General features: G+C 44.5%; 3 protein-coding genes across 8 annotated transcripts in view; 2 read left to right on the top strand and 1 right to left on the bottom strand.

Moving 5' to 3' along the window:
- LOC130519108 (uncharacterized) overlaps window positions 1–12,188 on the top strand; it is a 36,010-nt gene extending 23,822 nt beyond the window's left edge. For 4 of the 6 annotated variants that reach the window (XM_057022259.1, XM_057022256.1, XM_057022260.1 and 1 more), the window contains exons 11-15: window positions 6,086–6,156; window positions 6,365–6,475; window positions 6,645–6,742; window positions 9,956–10,025; window positions 10,877–12,188. In XM_057022259.1, the coding sequence (XP_056878239.1) occupies window positions 6,086–6,156; window positions 6,365–6,475; window positions 6,645–6,742; window positions 9,956–10,025; window positions 10,877–11,119 (593 nt within the window). In that variant the 3' untranslated portion in view covers window positions 11,120–12,188. Of the gene's footprint in view, window positions 1–6,085; window positions 6,157–6,309; window positions 6,476–6,644; window positions 6,747–9,955; window positions 10,026–10,876 lie in introns of those variants that run through there. The other 2 variants (XR_008948229.1, XR_008948230.1) reach the window with 2 other exon arrangements.
- Window positions 12,189–13,459: 1,271 nt separating this feature from the next.
- On the bottom strand, window positions 13,460–15,530 carry ascl1a (achaete-scute family bHLH transcription factor 1a). Its single transcript, XM_057022361.1, has 2 exons — window positions 14,375–15,530; window positions 13,460–14,284 (listed from the first exon to the last, which is right to left on the bottom strand). The coding sequence occupies exon 1, from the start codon at window positions 14,993–14,995 to the stop codon at window positions 14,390–14,392; it is 606 nt and encodes a 201-aa protein (XP_056878341.1). The 5' UTR covers window positions 14,996–15,530; the 3' UTR covers window positions 13,460–14,284; window positions 14,375–14,389.
- A 1,940-nt stretch (window positions 15,531–17,470) lies between these two features.
- Window positions 17,471–22,758, top strand: itfg2 (integrin alpha FG-GAP repeat containing 2). The gene is made up of 12 exons (XM_057022316.1): window positions 17,471–17,724; window positions 18,083–18,178; window positions 18,251–18,292; window positions 18,386–18,563; window positions 18,642–18,781; window positions 18,925–19,073; window positions 19,153–19,247; window positions 19,503–19,556; window positions 19,996–20,087; window positions 20,346–20,463; window positions 20,862–21,035; window positions 22,628–22,758. Exons 1-12 carry the CDS (start codon window positions 17,629–17,631, stop codon window positions 22,687–22,689), a joined length of 1,296 nt encoding a protein of 431 aa, XP_056878296.1. The 5' UTR covers window positions 17,471–17,628; the 3' UTR covers window positions 22,690–22,758.
- Window positions 22,759–24,026: the final 1,268 nt, after the last annotated feature.

Genomic DNA, 24,026 nt, shown 5'->3' with positions numbered 1-24,026 from the left:
ATAGTTGTGGATATAGGTTGTCATCAGGCAGCGGTTACCGTCATTGGCTGGTGTTGGTGTTAATGCCGCAGAGAAGAACAGAACAGAAAGGACGCGATTATGTTTGCTCAGAACAACCTGTCAATCCGACTTCCTTTGCTCATCTGTGTTGCTGAGGAAACCCCTGAAATGGCAAAGACCAAAATAAATCCTACAGATCTTAACACTATGTGCTAAATAACGTCTTTTGAGAGATGGCGACAGTTCAAGGATGCATTCTTTTTTACACAGTTCAATAAACTTGACCTTTACTTAATGTTAGTGTAAACGCCCCATTTCTTGGAGGTTGCATGCTTGGAATAAGCTGTAGCCATTTTTGTTTAATATTAATTATTTATCCTGTGCCGAGGAAGGGTTAAATCTACGATTGACAGCTCATGTACTCGGTACTGCAGCCCGTCTTCCTGCTTGGCTCAGGGAACACGTCATGTTTTGTGCCCATACGTCATGGGCACAAGCTGGCCACCCTTCCATCACAGACAGTTTGGTTTTAGTTTTGCATATGAGGAAATACTGATGCTTTGCTTGGTTTCTGGATCTGGATCGGGGACCAAAAGTACATTTAGAAAGTGCATTTGAGACTGAATTCACAGGGTCGAACCTATGATGGTTTTTGATAGCATTCTGATCACATTAAGCTGTATAATTGCAAAAAAAATAAACAGATTTAAGGTAAAACCAGGTTTTATGTTAAGCTTTAAACCCCATTTTTTGCCTGCTGACACCTGGGGCTGTGGTCTCCTTTGTGTAGGTGCGGTGGGACAAGTAGTGCCTGTTAACCAGTGGCCGCGTGATTGTTCGGGACTCTGTGGCTTTCTGATGAATGTCCGCGTTGATATGGAACACCTGGCGACCTTGAAGCCAGTCTGACTCAGACCCCACCCATCATCCGCTCGTGCTCGCGGGCGGACGTCGACGAGGAATCGTTGTTGATCCAAGAGTGAGGTATGGCAGACCGAGGGGACAAGAAAGACCAGATGCTTTAAAAGAGAGATGAAGAGAGGTGCGCGGCGTGAAGTGTTTGTGAATGCGTGTGTGAGGATGTTGCCAGTGTGTGATCGGGTACGGTGCCTTTAAGTAACCCTCTGTTTGTTCAGCCTTTGGTATTTACCGTCAGTCCAGAATGCCTAGGCAAACAAACAACCCACCTATTGATGCGCAGCAGCGTGGAATATGTGCAGCGTTTTTGCGTTGGACGGAGAGAGAGAGAGAGAGAGCAAAGTAAATCTGTCAAAGAGTCTATTATATGATGTCCAAACAGAGAGCGAGCCTCCACAATGGCCTTATTAATGGCACAATGTCAAGGAGCGGCAGGGCAATAATAGCAGATGATTTTGCTTTGTGAGGTTATCTTTGGAGATCTGGTACTGCAGTACAGCAGATGATTTAGACCCTGGGGGCATATCGGTGTGGATCTGTGGCAGGAGCTGACTGGGCGTAGGTGTGTGTATGTGTGTGTGGCATGCTGTGAAGTAAGCTGTGGTTTGTGGTCAGGTGGATGGCGTGACGCCAGAGAGCAGAGTGTGGCCAGTGCGTGTGTCTTTGTTTGTTTTCCTACCAGTGTGTCTTTGTTTGTTTTCCTACCAGTGCTTTAACCCCCATCAAAGCACACAGGCACACAAACACACACACTCCAGTCTTTTTTTGGAGAAAGTGAGGGGGGAGGAGTCGCATTTTGACGGAGCAAAAGCAGAAAAATACGGCAGACTGCTGTTAGCTAACAGAGCCCTGCACAAATTGAAGTAGTAATAATGCGTTTCAGTTGAAAAGAATGTGTTATTTGTCTTTTTCTTTTACTAATTAATGAGAAAATAAAAACCTGCACCATTTTCGATCACTTGTTGTTAAAATATTTGAAAAACAGCAATTCAAAGGGACTCAACAGGGAGATGTTTTGTGTTTTATAGACCTTTAAAGGCAAACACATCCTCACCATGTCACTGCATTCAGCCTTTTGCTTGGTCGTGTGGCTCAGTAACTTGAGCTCTGACACGTGAGTCATCATTACGCATCACCACTACTGGGTGCTGTTCGTTAAACAAAGGAAGAGCTTTCTGTTACGATATTCATGCAAGAGGAGTAACTGCTGTGGATAACAGTCAGGTTTATCTGTCTGCTTTTCTGTAAATGTGGTCAGAATAAGCAAATTACTCTTTGGTTGAGGTAAAAAACTAATTCTCATTCACTGTACTGGCATCATGGGGTCAGCTCCTTGTACTGTTGGTAACAGAGACCTAATTTATGCTGAAATCTTAATCCTTTAATCATATAGGTTTAAATTTGCATGATTGGGTATCAGATTGACGTGTGATTAGATGGAAAATATAATGCTTCATATAGTGATTTAGAAATTATTCATATTGCAGAAGCTCATTTAATCTAAAACCCACATTAGTTTTACTTTTAATCGTGCGCACGGGTGCGGCTGATCCACTGCTCCTCCTGCTGGTCTGGTGTTCCTCCTGGAACTCTTTTATCAGATTTACATCTAAACTTGATTTCAATCCAGTTTGAAACTGCCAACAACACCTTGTTTGAGACTGTTGTGAAATGATTGGCTTGGCCTGGTTTACCGGCCTGCTTTGGCACCCAGACCTCTCACCTCCTTATCTTACTGCAGCATATTTTGCTGCTTTGTCTCATTGAATTCAGGCGCTAGAATCACAGGATCATCACCTTTGTAAGAACTTCAGCCTAAAACGTCCCAAAAACCTGTGTCTCGCAAATTTGTCGCAGCTGGAGAGCGGTTGGGCTCTGTTTACCCCGATGCTTTCATTCAAAATATTTGCTCTTAATCACGCTTTTTGGGGCTCTATATGTGGGGCAGGTTGCGCTCCAACATTCCACTGTTATTAAAAAGGGGGTCGCATACTCTCCACTGTTGAATGTGACCTTTGTTAAAGGAATTATAGGACAATTTATACAGGGCAATGATGAACAAAAACAAAAGTCTGGGATTAAGCGGGAAAGAGAGCAATAAACAAGTGAACTCGTTAGAAACACAATAGACTGCTGTTTGTGCGTGTGTGCTTTATAACTATCAAACCCATCAAAGTGCTTTGACTCAAGTACCGGTACACAGTAGTTTAGGGTTTCAGGTTGCAGTCTGTAACTTAATGTGCACAATTATCAATAATCTGTTGTCAGAAATCGAGTAAACATAGACTAATATGTGGAATCTTATTTGTGGGTGCTGGAGTCTATCCCCAGCAGACACAATTAGAGTCTCCAGCCACCCTAATCAGCATCTATTTGGACTGTGGGGGAAACTGGAGTACCTGGAGAACACAGGTACGGAGAGCACGGAGAGGCTTCAAGCGCTGATCATGGAGATACATTTGCTGAGGAATCTACACAAAAAAGAATCTACAGTTTTACTACCAGATGTGGCCAAATGAAGGGCCTGAACGGCTATCTTTATAGCCACGTTTCAGGCTGCTATTAATTTCTGGAGGTCACCTTTCTAAAAATGAATCATACACAGTTCAGTACCACAGCCATCAGGCCAGCAGTCAGCAGTGTTTCTCATCTGTCAGCCGCAGATGTTGAAGAAATTGCCCGTGTGTGTGTGTGTGTGTGTGTGGTGTGTGTGTGTGTGTGTGCGTGTGTGTTAAATGAGTTGTGACCCACGGCTGTTTGCAGCCTGTGGGCCGGCGTGCGAGCAGCGACTCTGCAAGAGAAAAGGGACAAAACGTCAAAAACAAACGGCGGTGAAAGAGTGAACCTCCCTGCTCATCATCATCATCACAGGCCCATTCTTCCTCTCTCAATTGCAACTGAATCGCCCCGGTCTCATTACAGATTATTGCTTCGGCAGAGTGACTCTCCCCTTTCTCTCGCCTTTCTCCACACAGTCCCTCTCTTGATTAACATTTTCTGCTAGGCTTCACACCAAAGGCACAACCTGTGCGCTTTAAAGGCAGGGTGAAAAAAAAGCCATCAAGCGCTGGAGTGGAATCAGATAAGGCTATCAGGCAGAAGGCTTTACTGCCTCGGCTTTGTCCCGCTGCTCCACCCGCACTCGCTTCCTCCCTCAGCCTCTCACTCCACTGCACCTTTTGTCCGTCTGATTCCCCGGCAGAGTGTTCCCCTCAGCCTGGGACCCCTGAACTCGCCCGGCACCACCGCCCCGCTGCTGCATGTGTGGGTCCACCAGAATTGCCAGCTAGGCTGATGCTCCCTCACGACTCCGTAGGTCTTTGTTTAATTAGTTTGACTTTTTTCTGACTGGCCTTCCCTTTAAATAGCTGGATATGCAGCAGGTTTAATAAAAAGTTTTGTGCTTATGAGGTGTACCGAAAAGACAAAGTATTAGAAATGTATCAAAATGCAGTAAATGCTTGAAGGTCTACTTTTAAACACTGAAAATTTCAAGCGCAGAAGCCATGAAGTCTTTTTGTACATATTCTTTCACGTCTTTTCCTTACCAATCATCAATATTTTTCAGTCTGTGCGTTTGTGAGGGCTCATTTTTGGATCTTTGGAGACTTGCTGATTGGAAACAATGACAAATGTCTCTTAAGATCATTGGCCCTCACCCTTTAGATACCATTTCTTTAGATCGAGATGGGAATTAAGTGAAAGTATTTTATAATTTCAGAATAAAAGTAGATAGAGCAGGTGTAGACGTAAGATGATACGTTTATAATCTCTTCACACAGTTAATTGGTTTGTGACGGTATACTGCACCAACATTGGCCTTTTACTAATAAATATATTCATGTGTGTGTTCTGGATTCGCTGAAGTCGCCACAGGTCCACAGCTAATTCTACTCCAGATGGTCAGTGGACCTAAACCTCAGCCACGTGATAAGGAGGTGTTGGATCCATTCACTGTGTTACACAATCCGCGTTTTTCTCTTCAGGGGATCAGCCAGCGCACCGGCGGAGCCTCCGTGTGAATGTTCTGGTCTCTTTTGAAGAGAACGGGCTTTAAATCCCAGGCCGGGACTTGGTGGCGGCTGCGCGTGCAGCGCCGGGTCCTCCTCCTGCAGCCGCTCATCGCCGCAGATATTTGCAAACAGATGCACGAAGCCGACTTTTTGATCAATCATGCTTTAACAAGTCAAGTTGACTGGACACGAATGTAAGATTTTGCATGTGAAAGGACGCGACCACTGAAGGCCTGGTTTTGATTAGGCCTAAGCTGATAAATGGAAGATTCAAACTGCCCCCCTACTATTGCAGAGAAACCCCAGAGGTCCAGGGGTTTAAGTCCAGACTGATATCAACTCTGTTGCTCCTCTTTCTTCTCCGAGCCAATGAATGGATCCATTATTCAGTCGACTCATTCTCATCTTCTAAATTGAAGTGGCAGCAGCTTAAAAGCCCCAATTTTCTACCCCCCGCCTCCTTTTTTTATTCCAAGTCATTCTCCCTCACACATTTGGCCCACTGAAATATTCATGCATGTGTTTAGTCTCAGTTTGCCCCCCACATCTTCTCTTGCTCGCCGTTATATGCGTATTTCAGACATTGAAATCAAAGATTCCACCGAGCTTCAGTGCTAATTGAGGAGGCAATTATTGATTTCTGCACACCAACAATTTTGTATATTGACAGGATTTATAAATTGACCGAGGCAGACATTAAAAAACGCAGCTAAAATAAGATGATCAGGAAACTGCCGTTGTTTTCAACGCCAGTTAAAATATTGTCACTTCACTTTTTACATGTGCAGTTGAATGGAATTTACTTTTTATGTGCTTTATGATTTACACTCCTCCTGGATTCCTGCTTTAATCGTTTTCCACCACATTATGGTTGATTTCAAGGTCTTCGCTACTGAGTCTCCAGCATCTATTCAGCCATGTGCCATTATCCCCCCGACCTCCATCACCACCAATCAAGGCCGAATGGACTCCCCGTGAACCCCTGGCCCTGTATTGTCCATCGTCCATGACCCCAATGTGACCAGAGGAGAGGAATATTGTCCTAATCCTCCCTGACACGGGTTTAGGCAGAAGCCTACTGTTGGTACTATGGCTGAAAATCTCTTTTCTACATCTGATAGTTATTTTCTGCTTTTTCCTTCTTCTCTTTGCAGTTGACTTTTTAGCAAAATACTGCATTTTCAGTCAGGAGAAGCTGGCTGACTACAGAAGAGCGTTTGAAGAAGTAAGTGTAACGGCACTTGAGAATCACTTGAATTCATGCTCATGATGTTTTTTATTGGCACATAATTAGAGGTAAAACCAGTATTTTTCTTAATAAAGAACAAAAATGATGAACCGGTTTAGAGTTGACTAGGCTGCTGATCATTTAAACCAGGGTGGCTTAAAGATGACCTTTGTGGTGATGAGAGCGAGGGTGTGGTTGCTTGCAGGCCGACAGTGACGGCGACGGCTACATCTCCTCCATTCAGGCTCTACTGGCTCTGAAAAACATTGTCCCCGCAGAGCTGCTCTCTGAAGAAGAGGAAATCTACGTTTACAGGGTCGGTTTTTACTCCGTTACAAATAACTCATCGCTTCCACGCATGTTTCCTACAGAGTAAACCTGAGCGAGGCTCTTCACGGAGCCCTAGTGAGACGTTTCTCACAAAATGATCAGGTAGAAACAGGAAACTTGGTATCATTCATCCCCTCTCTTCTCTTCTATCTCAGATCCTGGAGATGGTGGATTTCAAGGTTACAGATGGGCTCATAGACCTGCGGCTCTTCGCTGTGATCTCCTGTCTGGCGCAGAAAATAGCCACCCTGGAGTAAGTGAGTCAGAGGAGACACACTTCTCCATTAAAGCAGGACGAGGAGTCCCTGACCTGCCATAAATAAGAACAGAAATCAAAGTGTACGCAAGTTTGTTCCGCTGATTTGCTCGTCGTGTGTGGGGCTCTTTTTGATCCTCTTCCTCAATGGCCTTCAAATATTTTTATGTGGCCAGTCAATGGCCTCTGTGTGACACCGTGACCATATTTATGATTTAAACGGGACAATTTAATACTTGTAGTTCTGATTTTAAAAGAGGATTTGAATTGAAAGAAGGAGAAAGTAAATATTTTGAGGGAAAATTCTGGTTGCAACATTTTTTGCAAAAAAGTCCAACCAAGTCCGATTCTCTTTGTATCGGGCGCATGCTTCTTCATATTGGCAGCTTCATATTGGCAGTTTCTATTGTAGGGTCTTGTGAGAACATTTGAATTCAGGACGGCTGTGTCAGCGACGGTCGGTGGCGGCCCGTGTTGAACCCTCCGCAGACAAAAGGCACCGTTCTGATTTAAACTCAGCCCTGCCGTCTCTACATTTCACCCCATATGCCGCAGATTCCCACACACATCGCTCCTTCACCCTGCCCTGGGGTGTATAGCTTCCTGCAGACAGGAGTGTGTGGAGCCAACCCAACTCTGGAGGTCTCCCAGGGTCAAGGCGTGCTCCCAAAGCCCTCACCCAGCAGTGAGAGCTCCCTCTCAGCGAGGACAGGGCCAGGGTCATGGGTCCTCTGATTTACGGCCAGTCCTTTTGTGCTGTGAGTTAGAGGAGGCCTGTAGACTGCCGGCCCCACTGGCACAGGCAGACCAGGGTGGCTCCTCTCTATAGAGGCAATTATAGTAATGATAATGAATGACCATATTAAACCTCTTCACAAAACTCCTTTTTGCTATTTGAATAATAAGACGATAGCAGATCAGCATTCATAATGCCGGCTCCTGAACAAGGAGAAAACAATATCTTCCTTCTGTCGTCTCATCCGCGCTGCACTAAATCGATCCTCTTACCTGTTTCAGTTAATCCTGTTGCCTCTAATCCTGTTTTAGAAATAAGTTGCAACTGTAGTTACACAACCAGCGAGGCTCTGAAACCGGAGTCGGCTCTTCCCGTAAATTTTTGTATAACCATCTTATGTCATTAAATGTGGTATCTCACGCTGCAAAAGTTAGTTAACAACAACAACTAGTTTCAAATGAATGAATCCTTTTCCTTTGTTCAGCTTTGACATGGTTGATAGACCTGACTAAATAAGGTCGAATCTTTCTCCATCTCCAGACCGAATCTCTGGAGCTCAGTCAGATTGATCTTTGGGTTCTTAGTTACCTCTATGACCGAAGATCTTCTCCCCCAGCTGTTCAGTTTGTTCTGAAAAGCAGCTGTAAGAACCAAGCCTCTTCTTTGTGAGACTGCTGATCTCTTCGAAACCATAAATGAAGAAGGGTTTTTTCATAACCTTGTCCAGGTGTGTGTCTTGCTCATTTCTGCTCTGATATGCACATGAGTGTGACATTAAAGTCTCTGGATGTTGATGTTTAAATTACATTTTAGGGTTTTTTTATTATTAATTTGCAAATATTTCTAAAATTTTGGGTTTGGGTGGTCCTTGTGTGGTATTAAGTGTAGATTATTGGGGGGAAAATGTAAGAGGGTCTGAACAGAACTGTACCTACTGTACCAATGAGGCTAATGGACTCAGAAATGCCTGAATGTGCCTCATCATCTTCCTCATGACATGACGTGTCAGAGCCAGGAGCTATTATGGTTCTCAACAGGCAAGATTCTGCAGGGTTTTAGGTGCACTAGTGGCCTGGAGTGCCTCTGCTGCAACGCCCATCTGCCCCCCCAAACTACTGTGCTGCCTAACAAGCCCACCTCACACAGCACCACAAACCCTCAGGGCAAGTCACACGATCTGCCAAGGAGCACATTTCAATACAGGCTTCCCAAAAGGATCACTTTCACCCCTTGTTGCTTGGATTTTGTGAGCATGCATGCATGAGTGCGACTGTAATCACTCTGTCATCAGGTTCCTGAAAATAAGACTTCATGAGTCAGGGTTGGAAGAGAAAGCATGAGACAACAGATCTCAGCAGAGTGTGACAAAATGAGTCCCCCCCCACTCCCAGGCACCAGAGAGGTCAGCATGGTGTCGCAGCCCGCTTAAAAATATCCAAAAACAACTCTCGATTCTAGGTCAGGACATGTTTGCATCCCTCGCAATGTCGCCACGCCCCAAAGAAGAGACCGCCAAAAGTTTTGTTACGTAAGCATGCAGGTCTGCTGTGGTTCCCAGCAGGGTGCCATAGCGGGGCCCACAAAAGAAAATGGGTTAGGCTGCTATTATATCCCCCCACAGCGCCATCACCCATCCCCATGCTCCTCGCTGATGCTAGCCATTATCACGCCAGTGTCCTTAGCAGACCAGCGTTTGGACTCTTTTACTGCAAACCAAGTGCAATTAATGATCATTAGCTGCCCTGTCTCGCTTCATCCCGTCATGGCTGTGGTTGGAGGACGACAGCCAATCACAGCGCTGGGAGCACTCAGGCGTGCGTTGCACTCGTTGGCCCAGCGCTCGTCCATTCTTCCCTCTGGCAGGAGAGGAGGGGCTCATTAACACCGGGCTCTCATTAGAGTAGGGTCGGCCGTCGCTGTGCCACACGCTGGACTGAAGAGGGTCTGTCCCAACACAATCGCCCGCGTCTCCCTCTAATTATTCAACCAGACCTAGATTTTTGCTGGGTTGCAATCGGACCACCACCGCGTACCCCAGTAGCTCGTTCCCCTCCCCAAAAACCTCAGCACACTTGCACAGCTCCCCCCCTCACCCCAAAACCAGAGCAGTTTTATCCGTTACTGTGGCGGGATGTCCACGTGTGCCTGGGTATTGTTTGGCAGCCGGGCCACTGTGAGCAACCACAATGGGCTCAGAACACTTTACCATCACAACAACACAACATCGCACGAGAGCCCCGCCAAAAAAACAGTGGCCTGGATTCATGTGCGACGCATTTACCAAAAACATCACTTTATTTTGTTGTGACGAGCGTCAGTTTGGATTGTGGAACACTTCAGGATGCAGCTAGGTGCAAACTAATTATCCAACTTAAGACTGAATGTAAAAATGTGCAGAAAATGGACCTACTGAAGGAAGAACTTCAGTAGTTTACTCACTCAGATTAATTTACTGTGTTGCTGTTTGTTTCCAGCGAGTTTATGCGATCGCTCATCAGCAGCATGGACTTCCACTCATTGGAAGCGAGGCTCTTCAAAGTGAAGGTAATACCAACTTTTCCTGAATTCTCCTAAACCAACCTCTGCTGTCTGACATGTGCGAGCTGCACTTTTACGCTCGACTGCATCCTTGCGATGCCAGGTTCAATCTCAACTTTGGCCGCATTCACGGCACAAACGTCACTCTTTCATGGCACCGTGGGTATAATTACAATGAAATAAATACTGGTAAACACTTTGAAGAGCAGTTCTAAAGCTCTCTTTGTAAAGCTAGCTTTTATACCAGAGACCATATGCATAGAAATGAGGGAAGTGAGATGCAGTGAGAAAGAGAATGGGTGCTTTTCCCTTTTCATAGATTAGCACGGGCCTAATCTCATTAAAGTGCCCAGCAGTGAACATGCCGTCCACTCCTCCCACCCCTGTAATCAGCCTGAGACACACAGCTCATCTGAGATGGACCGGCATCACCCTACCAGCACGCTCACAAGCTGGGCCCTCCCTCTTTCATACAGGGAATTGCTGAGCGGCACGAAAGCCTGTGGCCAGGGGTGTGGAAACTGAGCCTCTGGCCAGGTAGAGGAGGCTTTGTAATTACAGAGCTGTTAGGGATAGGGTTGTTAACTGGAGAGGCCTGTGAGGGGGGGGTGCTGATTGCCAGAAGGATTATCCCCCCCTCCCCCACACCGCCTCCTTCTGCCCCAACAATTATTACCTCGATTGCATTAACTGTGCAAACAGGTGCACTCAAAACGCCTGGAAACAGGTCGGAGTAATCTGAAGCTCCCCACAGGAGCACACAAAAAAGCCCACACGAGCGCAGAGCAACACACGCGGCTTCGGCGTCAGGCTGCCACCCTTTTTTTCTATGCTAACCGCTGTCCCAACTCGCGCAGCAACTGTTCCTGTGTCTCCTGGATGAGCAGCGAGGAGATGCCACAGGTCAGCAGGGCTTCATCAGTCCAGAACAGCTGCTGCTGGAACTGAAGGCCGGTGGGATCCATCTGGAGCAGGAGGCCACCATCCTAAGGAAGCTGCGGCACATTCCACCCCTGGACCTCCTTGACTTTCTGGCCCACCTTCCTCTTTTCATGCTCATCCATAATTCAGTAATCTCCAACCCTTTCAATGACATCTGAACCAAGCAGCGGGATTTATTCCACATTTACCTTCAATTTAACACTAGTTAAAGCTAGTTAGCAGGTGATGACAACTTTTATAGATAGATTTTAATTTTAAAATGCTCCTGTCAATGGACGCCTGCAGCCAGGCTGCAGTAACCACACAATCCAACCAACAATTGGTTTTCGTCAGGCATTGACTCATACTTTCTGGAACTCCAATGCCTCAGAGGCAGCGTCATGTAAATTATTCTGACACAAGCGGGTGCGTATTGTCTGGGAGTGAAAGAAAAACAACATTGAAGGTGGCCACTCAGACTATCCAACTTAATCAAGGCTGATGAATGATATTCAATAAGATATTCAACTTATATAGTTTGAGCCTTTGTTTCGCCTCAGTTCTGCCAATTAGACATGGCCGCGCTCTCCCGTGGCTCGTACACGCTTGACAGACCGCCAAACAGGAAAACATAATAGGCTCTGACAGGCTGCAAAAGCAGGGTTGTCAGATCAGGGACGTCCCGTAAGAGGCGTTTGTCATCATGAACTGAAACCCTGTCGCCGTAAAAGTTGCTTTAGCAACAACTTTTAAGTACAGATTTAAGAATGATTTTACTGTTTTTTTAGGTTTTATTGTATTCTTCATGTCTTTACAACTTAAGGAGGCTATATAGACAACACTTTTTATCTGTTACATAGTGTTGTTCACTTATCAAAATATATACTAACTTTGAAAAAGAGAGTTCAGATTATGGGAAATACGTGTTTGTAGATCTTGATTTCAGTTTAACAAAACTTTAAATGTAAATGCATTTTTTTGTTATAAATGCTGTGTAGGCGTTAGCTTATTTAAAAGAAAAATCTCATTTGTGGCATTTGGTTGACTTATTTGGTGGATTGGACTAAATAAGACTGTAGGCAAAACTAACATTTTGTGATAAAACACTGCATATTTAGAAATGCTTGCAACAAATGTCATTAATTTGAGTTGAAGCTGTTTTTAAGTGCCATAATGAAAATAAAAGATGTTTCGTTAGAGAGTAAGGGTGACAATTGGAAAACAAATAAAAACCAAAACAAATATGAATACATGTTGGCACTTATTTCTTTCTTCTGAAATTCAGATTTGAATATGGAATGTTGACTTTTTTACTTATAGATCTTGAGGGATATTGTTGGAACATTCTTGGGAAAACACGGAGGGAAAACTGACAGTTTTATCCTTGTTTTTTTCAAAATTATCTGGCCTCCATCGACCTTTTTCCTCTGTTTAGAGATTGTAAAATGTTCCACATTTACAACTTTTTTTTGCTTTGCGAATCCCTCCACTTAGGGCCCCCTAGTGGCCCCTGAAACCGTCGCTTTAGAACAGCTGTTATGCACGCGCATCTCTCACAATAACCGTGAACGCGCGCCCTGCCCCTGCCGCCCCCTCCTTGATAAACTGTTTTATCACTCTTCCACAGATTTTCTGATCTAATCCGGCGTTTTAAACCTGTTTGAAAGAACTTTTTTAAACACGCGCGTACAGAAACACCAGGCTTTCCCCTCGTTCCCAGGTGGGTATTGTTGCGTGTTGGACGGCAGGCTGCTGTCAGGAGGCACACGCCATCAGCCAGTGGAGTTTGTGTGTCTCCACTCAACCAGCCCACAACCCCCCCATTCACTCATTAAAGCAGACACGCGTCTGGCTGCTGCCCCCGGCTCTACCTGTCAAACTTCGTTTTGCAGAAGTACAAATTCCACTTCGAACTACTGTTGGTGGTCACCAAAGCGCACTAACGATCCCTCCATCTCTCTTTTGAGCGGGCAAATGCTTTAGTTTAAACTTAAAAAAAAAAAAAGTTTAGGTTGTTTTTTGACAGAAGCTTAAACCTATAAATGAATGTGTTTTTCTTCTGTTAAACAACTTTGAAGTGGCGTTCAGACTCTCTTCTTCTTTTTAACTCTATGAATGGATCGTAATGATGTGGGTACGCAGCATTAAGAGACGCTGCAGCGTTGCAGCTTCGTCGTTGGGTGTATTTCAGGACATTTCATAGCTGCGCTTTGATGCATAAACTTTACGCGCCTGGTTTATGTTTTGCTTATGCGCGCAAGATAAGATAGACCTTTATTAGTCCCACTGAGGGAAACCCCACAATTGATAACTTCTGTTGTGTAAAGCTTGGCCAGTGAGATGCTGAGGGCTTTTTGAGTCTATATTTATGCGTGCGTAAAACATGCGTAAAAGTTGAGCTTCTTTTTTTATTGTCGGTCGTAATTCACTTCGTAATTCATCACTTTTTCTTCCAGTTATCTATAAGATGTTGAAAAGTGAAATCAGCCCCGCTCCCGAACACAGAACATGGAAAGTCATTCTATAGCAAATCATTTTATTATCGGACTAGAAAATATGGTTAAAAGACTCATTTTTAACATCTGTGTTTGTGAAGACGGCAGTAGAAAGAGACAATAGCTCGGTTTGGATAAAAGCTGCATAAGTTTTGATCATTGAGAAGTTGGTATAATGCAATAATAACATGGTTTTGCTATTAAATAAGACACATCGGTGCTAGGAGAAAACAACGGAGTGTCAAACTCCGTCAAACACGAAGAGCCAGAGAATAATAGACTACACGTCTACATAGGCAGGAGGTATAGAAGCAACTTCGATATATATATAGACAAAATATATACAAAATTATGTGTACAAAACATCTATAAATCTCTTACATACAAAAATATTTAATATACTTTAAAAGGCGTTTCGATATAGAATTTCATAGAATAAAATCCGCGTCTTGGAAGCATTTTTCTGAGAGGGTTTACCAAACGGTCTGTGTTCTGTGATTGGGTTTAGCATAGTTGAAGAGCGACGTGTTTACTAGCGTTTAAACGTTGCTGCCGAAGAGCTGGAATTCATTTTGGTGTTTATTTTTGTTTATCACGGGCAAATGCACAGAAGCCTGGATTCCCACGCTGTCAGGAGACCCGTCTTCTATAATCCCTTGCGCTGACCTCCGGTCTGGTTTCCCCAAGCTTTGGGACGTTAAGGCTGTGTGTATCTGTCAATGTCTTGGAGGACTGGAGGGCGTTAAGGATGCGGGGCCAAAACCCCGCGCGTCTTTTGCTTGAGGACCGCCAGCCTCCTCCGGGCAATCCCAGGCGCGCTCCATCAGCAAATTGACTTTCTCCATAATTCTGTAAGAGCAAGAAATGAAAAATGTTAGGTCACTGTTTGAAATCTGATTTGGTTTTGCATACCGCTGTTTGAGCTGGAGGATCTCTTACCTCATACACAGATGCTCAGAACCAGTTGGTGAAGTCTAACAGTTCCTGCTCCTCCGGACTGAGGGGATCATAGGAGCCCTCGTCGGATGAGTATGAGGACACCGGTGAACCTGCCATTGAGTTCATGTCCGCGGAATATCCCTGCGATATGGTGGGCGACAGCACGCCCGACTGGAACGCCGCGCTGACCGCGTCGTGTTCGTCCAGAAGCTGCTGCAGAGCGCGGATGTACTCCACCGCTGAGCGCAGCGTCTCCACTTTGCTCATCTTCTTGTTGGCCGCGCCGTTGGGGACGTGCTCCCGCAGGGTGGCGAAGCCGTTGTTGACCAGCTTCACCCGGTTGCGCTCGCGCTCGTTCCTCCGCGCCACCGCGTGCGGCTGCTGCTGCGGAAGACTGTAGCCGAACCCCGCGAAATTCAACCTCCGCTTGCAGCGCAGCAGCTCCGGCGAGGACGAGCGCTGCCTTTTGGGGTGCTTGGAGCCAGACTTGCCGCTGCTCTGGCTGCTGCCGCTGGGGCTCAGCTGGATGCTCTGCGCCGCCGCGGCAGCGGAGAAGAAACAGGCGGGAGGCATCAGCTGCGGCTGATTGACGCTAATTTCCATCTTGGCTGCGAGGTTCATTCCCGGTGAACGCAAACGTATTGGAAAAAAAAAATCACCAAAGTCTAGAGGCGGTGCGTCCCGCTCGTGCCGTTCACGTGGTGTGGTCGCTTTCACGCGCTCTGTCTGGGCAGTCCGCCTCGCGCACTCCTCAAATCTGCTCTGAGTCGTCGAGGAGAGATGCCACTGCTTTTCAATCGGTCTGGATGGGGCCCTGGCCACGCCCTCCAGTCGCGTGGATACACCTTAGCTCCTGCCTCAGTGCCGGTGCGTTGCGCGCGCCGGACGCGTGCCACTTGAAGCACTAAACAAACAGAGGTGAGTTTTTTTCTCTTGCTTCGTCTGTTTCGGGCGTCGGATAAGTGCGCGCCGGAGAGCGCCGCAAAGTTTCCAATATTGCATCCGAGGCAGGAATGCAGAAGTAGTGTCGCCATAGAAACAGTTGGAATTCATTTTTTTCCACGCGCTCAAAAATGATCTGGTGTTTTCTTTGTTAGTTTTCATGATATTTTCTTTTTTTATTCACGGCAAATTAAAATCGGGATAATCAATGAAAGTAAAAAAAATGCATTCACTTTTCTGAAAGAAGCCAAAAAGCTGTAGTCTTTTTAGATTAACTTTTGAAGTTTGCACTCCATTGTTCTGAGCATGTTTAACTAAACGCATCTTTTCTTCTTGCAGCTCCGGACCAAACTGTGGTGCTGAAAGCGCTCCGCTCCTAAATCAGCTCGCCGGCGTCTGCTCTCAAACGCACGTCCTCTTTTTAGGGTTTCATTGTGCATCAGAGGCCGAATTTTCCACTTTGATTAGAGCAAATCGTCAGACTCGCACAGGCGGAACGGAGGGGCGCAAATCTGCGGAGGGGCCATAAATCCCTCTCGGAGCTGCTTTGTGAATGATTTGATACACCCGATGTGGTTACAGTAGCGTGGACGCGGAGAGCGCAGCCGATTATTGTCGCTTTGAGGGGCGCGGGATATTAAAACGCGCCTTTCAGCGTGGAACAAAACCGCGGTGGAGCTCCCTCTCTGTTTTCTGTGTGTGGGTGTGTACAAAGAAGCTAAAAACTTCATTTTTGCATACTTCTCGCCGCGTTTCTGTTCTTCGTCAGAAACCAAGTTTCGTTTCTTCGTTTTTCGCGTTGTATTTTACGCTTTTCAAGTGTGAGTACACACCCCTATCTTGCGCGTGCGTCTCCGTGCACGCCCGTTCCGGGGGGAGGGGGGGGGGGGGTAATAAACTGCAATTTTTCCGAGTTTGCAGCGGCATTCAAAATCAAGCTTGCACTGAAGAGCCCCTGACCACCCGCCCTCCCCTCCCCACTACCAATACTTTCTTTTATTTCTCGCCCCCCATTCTCTCTCCCCTTTTTTGGCCCAGCGAGAGAGTTTAGAAAAGAAGCGTGGGTTCTATTCAGCCTCCCTCTGCGCCCCTCGCCACAGCCAGGCTTTCTGAAACCTATCCATGCCCTGTCAGGGCGCTCCCAGAGTCCAATTAGCGCTTTGTGAGGACTTTCTCTCTGCTGCTGCGCCGCTGCCGCTGCTCCTCCAGAGGCAGCGAGGGCGTACAGTTTTCTCGAGGGGCTTTCCAGTCACGACTGGGTGTAATAATTAATATGACATCTGGGCGCCCGTGTTCTTCTTTAACCACATTATGTATTTATCTCGAGTCTGTCCTTAATCTACCAGCAGACAATAAAACAAAAAACTTTGAAACGCTCTTATCAACGCGTCTTTGTGTGTGATCTAAGGCTTAATCTTTAGAATCTTTCAATTTGTCATTAAAAATAGTTTTCCAGGACATGTTTTGTTACTGGCAGGTGCTGAGAAGCAAAAACATGCAGCCACACCAACGTTTCATTATAATTTAATGATCAAAATATACTGGAAAATAAAATAGGAAGGCTTTTGCTAGTTGCGAAAGAAATTGATCTGCAAGAAACTAATACACAAATGCAATTATTTAGATTGAAAAAACATTTTTCGGATTTGTTTTAACAATATCTTAAATATAAATATATCTAAAATATACCGTATACAGTATATCTCAAGAGACTTTATGTTCGCTTCAACCTCCGGTTTTTTAACGTTCTTTGAATCCTAGTATGGCAAAGTTGTTATCACATGTTGCCCTCTACTGGTAAGTAATCACAACTGCAGTCATTGTGTAATATTCGATTTACAAATACTCATGTTAATGAGACATTATTTGAGTATCTGATTGGATAGCATTTGCTTAATTAAGTAATATAATGATACAGATTTATTCAGAAAATTTTATAATGTAACGTCTTTACCACTTATAAATTCAACTTGTCCAACATTAATAGTCCGAATATGAATTGTACCTAATCCTTAAAGTATTCTGGAAATATGCATTAATCATACGTGGACATCATTTAAGTGAAAATTGGCAAATCAGATCAGGCTGACACGTATTTATTTATCCATTCGCAAAAGAGGACAGATGTCTCTTTTGAGCATCCGTACTTTTGCTGGCCACGTGCCTTTGTTTACCAGGAAGAAGTGGGCGCCCGTTTTAGCAGCTCATCTCCAACTAAGAGCGGGTACCCCAAATGTGATGAGAGGATTATTATTATTATTATTGTATGTATTTAATAGCGGTTACTTCATCAAACAGCTGTTTTATCAACTATGCGGTCCTTAAACTATGTTCAGCGTCTAAGTTTGGATTTTACTGGAACTCTGTTTCCTCACGCCATCTGTCTCGGAGATGCAGACAACGACTCGGTAAGCTAATGACGCTAAATTCGTTTTCTGCGCTTTAGCAACTTTAAATTGTTAAAAAGCTCAGTCAGAATTACATTTAGAAGACTTCTTTTTTTTTTTTAGAAAATGTGTATCTCTAAGCCAGGTCCGTTCTCCATCATATAAAGTCCACTTATGGTGCATATTTTATTACATTTATGTGACATAAGTGTATGGTTAAGTTACTAAAAATAAAGTCACGTTGATTTCTAGGAACCTCAATCTATTTTTTTTTAAATACGAATGTATGTTTAGGTAAATAATTACGACCTTAGCTACCATTTAAATCTTCACAATCTTCCATTTAGATGCAACACATTAACACATGTGCTGTTTGCAGCTAAATGAGCTGGTCGTGGGGGACACCAGTGGAAAACTGCTGGTGTACAAGAATGACGAGTCCAAACCCTGGATCACAAGAACCTGTGTGGGCATGGTGAGTGCAGAAACCCAAAATAATCAAATGGCAGCCTTTCTTTTACCCACGATTTGTGTTTTGATTTTCTAGCTGACTTGTGTCGCCGTTGGAGATGTTTGCAATAAAGGAAAGGTTTGTTGGAGATTGCACAAGCAGAAAATGAATCTTTTTGGGAGAGTACATGGTAAGGACATTATGCTTGTCTGTTTCATTCTGTTTTTCCAGAACTTTGTGGTGGCTGTTGGTGCCGAGGGGTGGTTCCACCTCTTTGACTTGAGTGCAGTCAATGCAAATAAAGCAGATTCCTCCAGTCAGCATGAATTCTCATCGTTTGATGACCAGAAGCCCCTGTTTACTCAACATATCCCCGCCAACACCAAAGTCATCCTCATCAGCGACATTGGTAAATGTTCTATTTTTGCTGTCTGCTTTTTGTACCTTGTCATCATGGATTAGGCTACAGAATTTGCACAATCTTCAGATGGTGATGGCCGCTGCGAGCTGGTTGTGGGCTATACAGACCGGGTAGTCCGAGCATTCCGCTGGGAAGAGCCAACAGACAGTTCAGATGTTGGAATCGGGCAGCTTATCCTTTTGAAGAAATGGCTCTTAGAGGGCCAGGTAGGAGCTTAACAACGGTTCCCTGCATGTTTAGTGTATTAAAGTATATGTAGTCATTCGAGAATAAAAAGCTGATATACTCTGATTCTTTATCAGAACTAGTAGAACTAGAACTAGTCTTAATTCTCACATGTGTCATGCAGGTGGACAGTTTGTCTGTAAACCCAGGTCCAGAGGGTTTACCAGAACTGATGGTGTCCCAACCAGGATGTGGTTATGCTATTCTGCTCTGCTCTTGGACACAGCAGGACTCCAGTGGCTCTGAAGAGGAGGCCCCTGCCACTCCTGGGAGGTCAGACCTGAGTCCACAATAAGTTTTAGACGTATTAAAACATTTAGATTGTTCAATTATTTTCTTTTTCGCCTCACAGTGAGGGGCCTTCCAGAGATGTCATTCTACATCTCACCACTGGGCGGATACACAACAAGAATGTTTCCACACATCTCATTGGCAGCATAAGTAAAGGTCAAAGCACTGGCGAATTTACTACTAGCTTAAAAGAAAAGATGCAGCATGATCTCAAAAAAACATTGAGGATATTTTTCATTTCAATTCTGAATGAATACATTAAATTACAACTACATTTGAGACATAAAATAATTCACTTAGGTATTGCACTTTTCCACCCAGCTTTAATATTAGCGGTTAATAAATATACCTGTTTTTTGTCTTACTTGTATCTTTTTTCTTGATAAAATAAAATTTGTTATCTCTCAACAGGTTCAAAGGAGGAATCAGCAACGTGTGGCCTGTTTGCTCTGTGTACATTAGATGGTGAGTAAGGACAACAGCAGAACCTGAATTGAAAACCTAATCAAATTTTAATCAATAGGCAGATTTAGGGATCAATGTAAGGAGTTCTGTATATATTGGGATTATGTTGCTGCATATGGAGATGTGGGTGCGAGGCTTCAACAGTTCCCAGAGCAGCTGGAGACGCCATAAATATTTAAAGACCAGAGGATCTAGAGGATTATCATCTCGGAACACTTCCGACTGCCAACAATTTCCACTCAGAACTGTTGACACTCCACGTCTTCCAAGAGAATGAAGAGATTATAGTACAATTAAAGGGTTTTATACATGCCTGTTTTCATAGTCTGTCGCCAATAAAAGAATAAATGCAGGTATTGTGTTTGAGGCTTATGATGAACGGGTGCGTTTTAATATCCACACACCTGTCCACTTCTGTACCCACCTTTACACGTCACAGGTACCCTAAAACTGATGGACAGTTCGGAACAGCTGCTGTGGTCGGTTCAGGTGGATCATCAACTGTTTGCACTGCAGAAGCTGGATGTTACTGTAAGTTTGTCACTGTTTATACAGATCAAAATTCCACATACTGCAAAGGTTCAAAGCAGGATTTTTCCTGTCCTATTCTGTTCTATTTTTATTAATAATTATAACAAAACCATACAGCTTTGCAGAGTTAATTCACAAAAATAATGGCATCGTTCAGGTGCCGGATTGTTGATTTCTTCATTAATTAATGAAGCCCCACCTAGAAGTGTATGAGGAGCAAAATCCTTTCTTTTCACACTTTACTGCGTTTGCTTGCAGGGAGATGGCAGAGAGGAGGTGGTCGCATGTGCCTGGGATGGTCAAACCTACATCATTGACCACAATCGTTCAGTAGTGCGGTTCCAGTTCGACGAGAACGTCAACGCCTTCTGTGCTGGTGAGGCTCCCTCATTATTGTTCACATCACAGGGATCGGTTCTTATGTCAGCTGAAAATCAGATTTCTATTCATGATGTCAGTGTGAGATCGTGTTTTCATGCTTTTGTGAAACCAATGTGTGAGCGGTGGCTGTGCTTTTAACCATCCCACCAATAGGCGGCGCCGTTTAGCTTCTTTTTTCCCCCAAACTTCAAATTGGGATTCAAATACAGGGTTTTTGTTGCAGCAAATATGCTGTGCGCATTAACAGGTATGTTGATTTGGGTGTGCGTTTTGTAATTAATCTATGAAATAATAAATATCTCTGCTGCATGCCGCTCTGCCACACAGAATCATATCAGCTGATGACTGACATTGCGTTGACTGGGATTCACATCACATTTTTTGTGTTCGTAGGTCAGTATACCTGTAAGGATGGGAAGAACAGATCGTGCCTGGTTTACGTCGGCTTCAACCACAAAATCTACGTCTACTACAAAGTAGAGCTGGAGCGCATGGAGTCCACAAACCTGCTGAAGGTGCTGGAGGAGAAACCAGAGTTTAAGAGGCACCTGAAGGAGCTGGGGGTTGGTAAGTACACAGAGAATGTCATTCAGGTCAGACCGGAGCATCCTGGATTTGGTGTTTTAATTGGACAAGAGGCCAACCGTGACTGTTTGTGGTCGCCCTTCCTGTTGTTAGACTCGGACTCTGACCTGAATGCTAATGAGCGAAGAGGAAAACAGCTTTTCATATGACAGACTTTTGCTGCTAACAAGCTGCTGCTCACTGGCGAGTTTAATGAGCCTTATGCAGAAACAGTTTGTACAAGCAGATTTTTTGAAGCACCAAGATGTCGTATCTACTTAGATTCAGCAGTTTTCTTCCTATTTTGCATATTGCACAACATCCTATTCTGAATTTCCATTCTTTTTCCCCTGGGGAAGAAATACTACTACCCAAATCTATTTAAATATATATATAACATAATGACATAATTTTACTACCATCTTTAGCATATGTCTTTATCAGTCATTTTCAACCACAGTTTTCTGTCAGTAGTGTTCATTGAAAAGTGACTTACTCTACCTACTGAGACATTTCATAGATTTTCGAGATAAGTAAAGATGGTCGGCTCGTCTTTGCCTTTTCTTGCTGTACGAAAGTAAATCCTGATGCAGAAATCACTGAGAGAAGCGCTGCATGAGGATGCTTTAAAAGGATATACTGTCCATTTTCTCAGCTACACGTCCAGGAAGCTGGGAAGCAAATTCAAGCAGTCGCTCTTGGATCCTATATTTATATCTCCACATCCAAATGTTCTCTAAATAAATCCGCAGCCTGTCATTCGGCTGGGCTCAGTATATTTTCAGTCAGGCTGTAATCCAGGAGCACGCAGGGCACAGCAGTCGAGGATGCTGCTCTCTGATTTTTAATTTCCTTACTGTCAGGGCTGCACGGTTAGTTTTCGCATAAACACTTTGCCTCTGAGATGCTCCTTCCAAACCTTGTCCATTCTGCATGTTTAATATTAATGCACGTCATATACACAGCATTTGCTCTTTGTATTGTTTTGCATGGATGACCAACTGTTCGGCCTTCAACGGCAAAAACAATAAAAACCTTAATTTCGGATAAATAAATTCCACTGTTAACCACTTCCCACTGTTTACCCAGACTGTGGTTTTATTAATTAAAAAGAGATTAAAGGGAGTTTTAATTATCGTGCACTCAGCTGCCTTGCTGTGACCTCCTAGAAATGTCAGCGGCAGCTCTCAGGCTCTTAGCCGCCATTCATCCACCCTTGTAACCAGAGGGTGATGACAAAGAGTCCATCCGCTCTTTAATTTGTCACTGAGGAGTTCAGTCATCGGCTCATTTCCCCCAGAGAGAGTAGCGTCTCACAACAGTTGTAGTGTCCTGCAGCGAGGACAGGTAAGGAATATTTTGTTACACGGGTTGTATGAAGCACAATAAGTAATAATGACTGAATAATGTCCGTCTTTTAAATTGTAAAGCTAAGCACTAACTCAGTCTTACCACACACTTTCCCATTTGCCATCCTGAGATGTTAGCAAACATTAGCATTAAACTAAGGAACGCAGGAAATGATTGACAGACTTGCATCCCTTGCATTTTACTACCCTGTTCCCTGATCTTTCAATCCTGTTTGTGTTTTACAGATGCGGAGGACGCGGCAGCAGTCAGAGCATTAGTGACAAATGTTCTGTACCGGGGTTCCTAGCACACCAACACACATCTGCTGTTGCCACTGACTGTAAATACTGTAAATAAAGACTGATTGATCTCCGGGGCTGCTCTCTTGTTTGCCCGTGTGTCCTGGCTTCTCCTTTTATACCTAGTCTCATGAGTACTGGCCAGCTCTTGCCAGGGACATGTTACGCTGTTTAACCTGCCATTTGTACTGCCGCTGCGTTGTTCTGCGACTGAAGGGGACGACCACAGCAATTGTGCCGCTGCCAGTCAGCACTGACAAGCTGGAGAAAAGAACGCTCCGCCTGAGCATTTTCTCCCCAACCTGATTTGTACATAACAGTGTTTGATTACATATTAAGAGCTGGCTGAGCTGCATGATGCATCGATCTGAACAGTTGGTGGAATTCCTTACCGCTCCCAGTGGGAGGATGCAGTAACCGCTTCTGCCCGCCACGTTCTTAAAGTCATGCAGTATAAATGAGATGCCTTTTTGTGCCCGCGGGCGAATGCAGGCTCAGGTGTCCTGGCGGCTCTCCGCCTGGCATGTCCTTTTTTATCTCTTGTCCTAGACACCGTGCTGAGGGAAGGCTGTCCTTACAAGAGCAAGGTCCCCGTTTACTAAGTGAATTGCTTGTGCTTTGAAAAGAATCCGCTGCTCACTGGGTTTCTTTGGTGTGATGGCCTGAAGAAACTGATTTTCAGCCTTAATCTGGGTCCAACCCTAACCCAGGGTGAACCCCTGTCCTACCCTGCATAGGCTGTAGTTGCTCCCTTTGCCCCTCTGTCATGAAAAACTGTCAGTTATTCTTTTCATGACCTCAGGATTACTATCTACTGTGTTTCCATTCATTGTTACTCCACTACCAACTCTTTTTTTTGCCATGTTAATCCTAATCTAACTAGTAAATGCAGTGATCTTTAGCTCCATTCATCTTGTCCACCAGGAGATTAGTAAATGCCCAGTTTATTTCATAGATTGTATCACAGTTGGCAATCGAAAGTCCGGATGTCATTTTTTAAAATCAGCATCTGAGTCATAAGACTGCTTCTCCTTATAAGTGTTGAACGTTCCAGGGGAACGAGTACAGATGACCATTAATGGCCAGGCTGGATCAGGCCCCCAAATAACAGCATCTTATTTTTATGGATCCCATCTGTTGTGGACCTTTGTCGAATCTGCCCCCACGTTCTGCTCGGTTGATTTCCTCAGGGAAAACATCCAAAGGTTGAATGTATAAAGGCCGCATGATGAATCGTGGGAGGTTCTGACTTTTGCTTCCATGTTTTCCCCAAGCAGACAAACTGGACATGAAATACGTCCGAGATGTCTGACCTTAGAACAGGAGCACTTGTAGGCCGCTGACC

This window comes from Takifugu flavidus, chromosome 22, assembly GCF_003711565.1.
Source record: "Takifugu flavidus isolate HTHZ2018 chromosome 22, ASM371156v2, whole genome shotgun sequence".
NCBI classification, from domain to species: domain Eukaryota; kingdom Metazoa; phylum Chordata; class Actinopteri; order Tetraodontiformes; family Tetraodontidae; genus Takifugu; species Takifugu flavidus.
The sequence above is the reverse complement of the archived record's forward strand: the minus strand, read 5'-3'. Positions and strand labels throughout refer to the sequence as shown.

Coding starts and splice junctions, on each gene's coding strand:
- itfg2 (XM_057022316.1), top strand. CDS start 17,629: ATGCGGTCCTTAAACTATGTTCAGCGTCTAAGTTTGGATTTTACTGGA. Junction 17,725..18,082: donor GAGATGCAGACAACGACTCG/GTAAGCTAATGA, acceptor TGCTGTTTGCAG/CTAAATGAGCTGGTCGTGGG. Junction 18,782..18,924: donor AATGGCTCTTAGAGGGCCAG/GTAGGAGCTTAA, acceptor TGTGTCATGCAG/GTGGACAGTTTGTCTGTAAA.
- ascl1a (XM_057022361.1), bottom strand. CDS start 14,995: ATGAACCTCGCAGCCAAGATGGAAATTAGCGTCAATCAGCCGCAGCTG.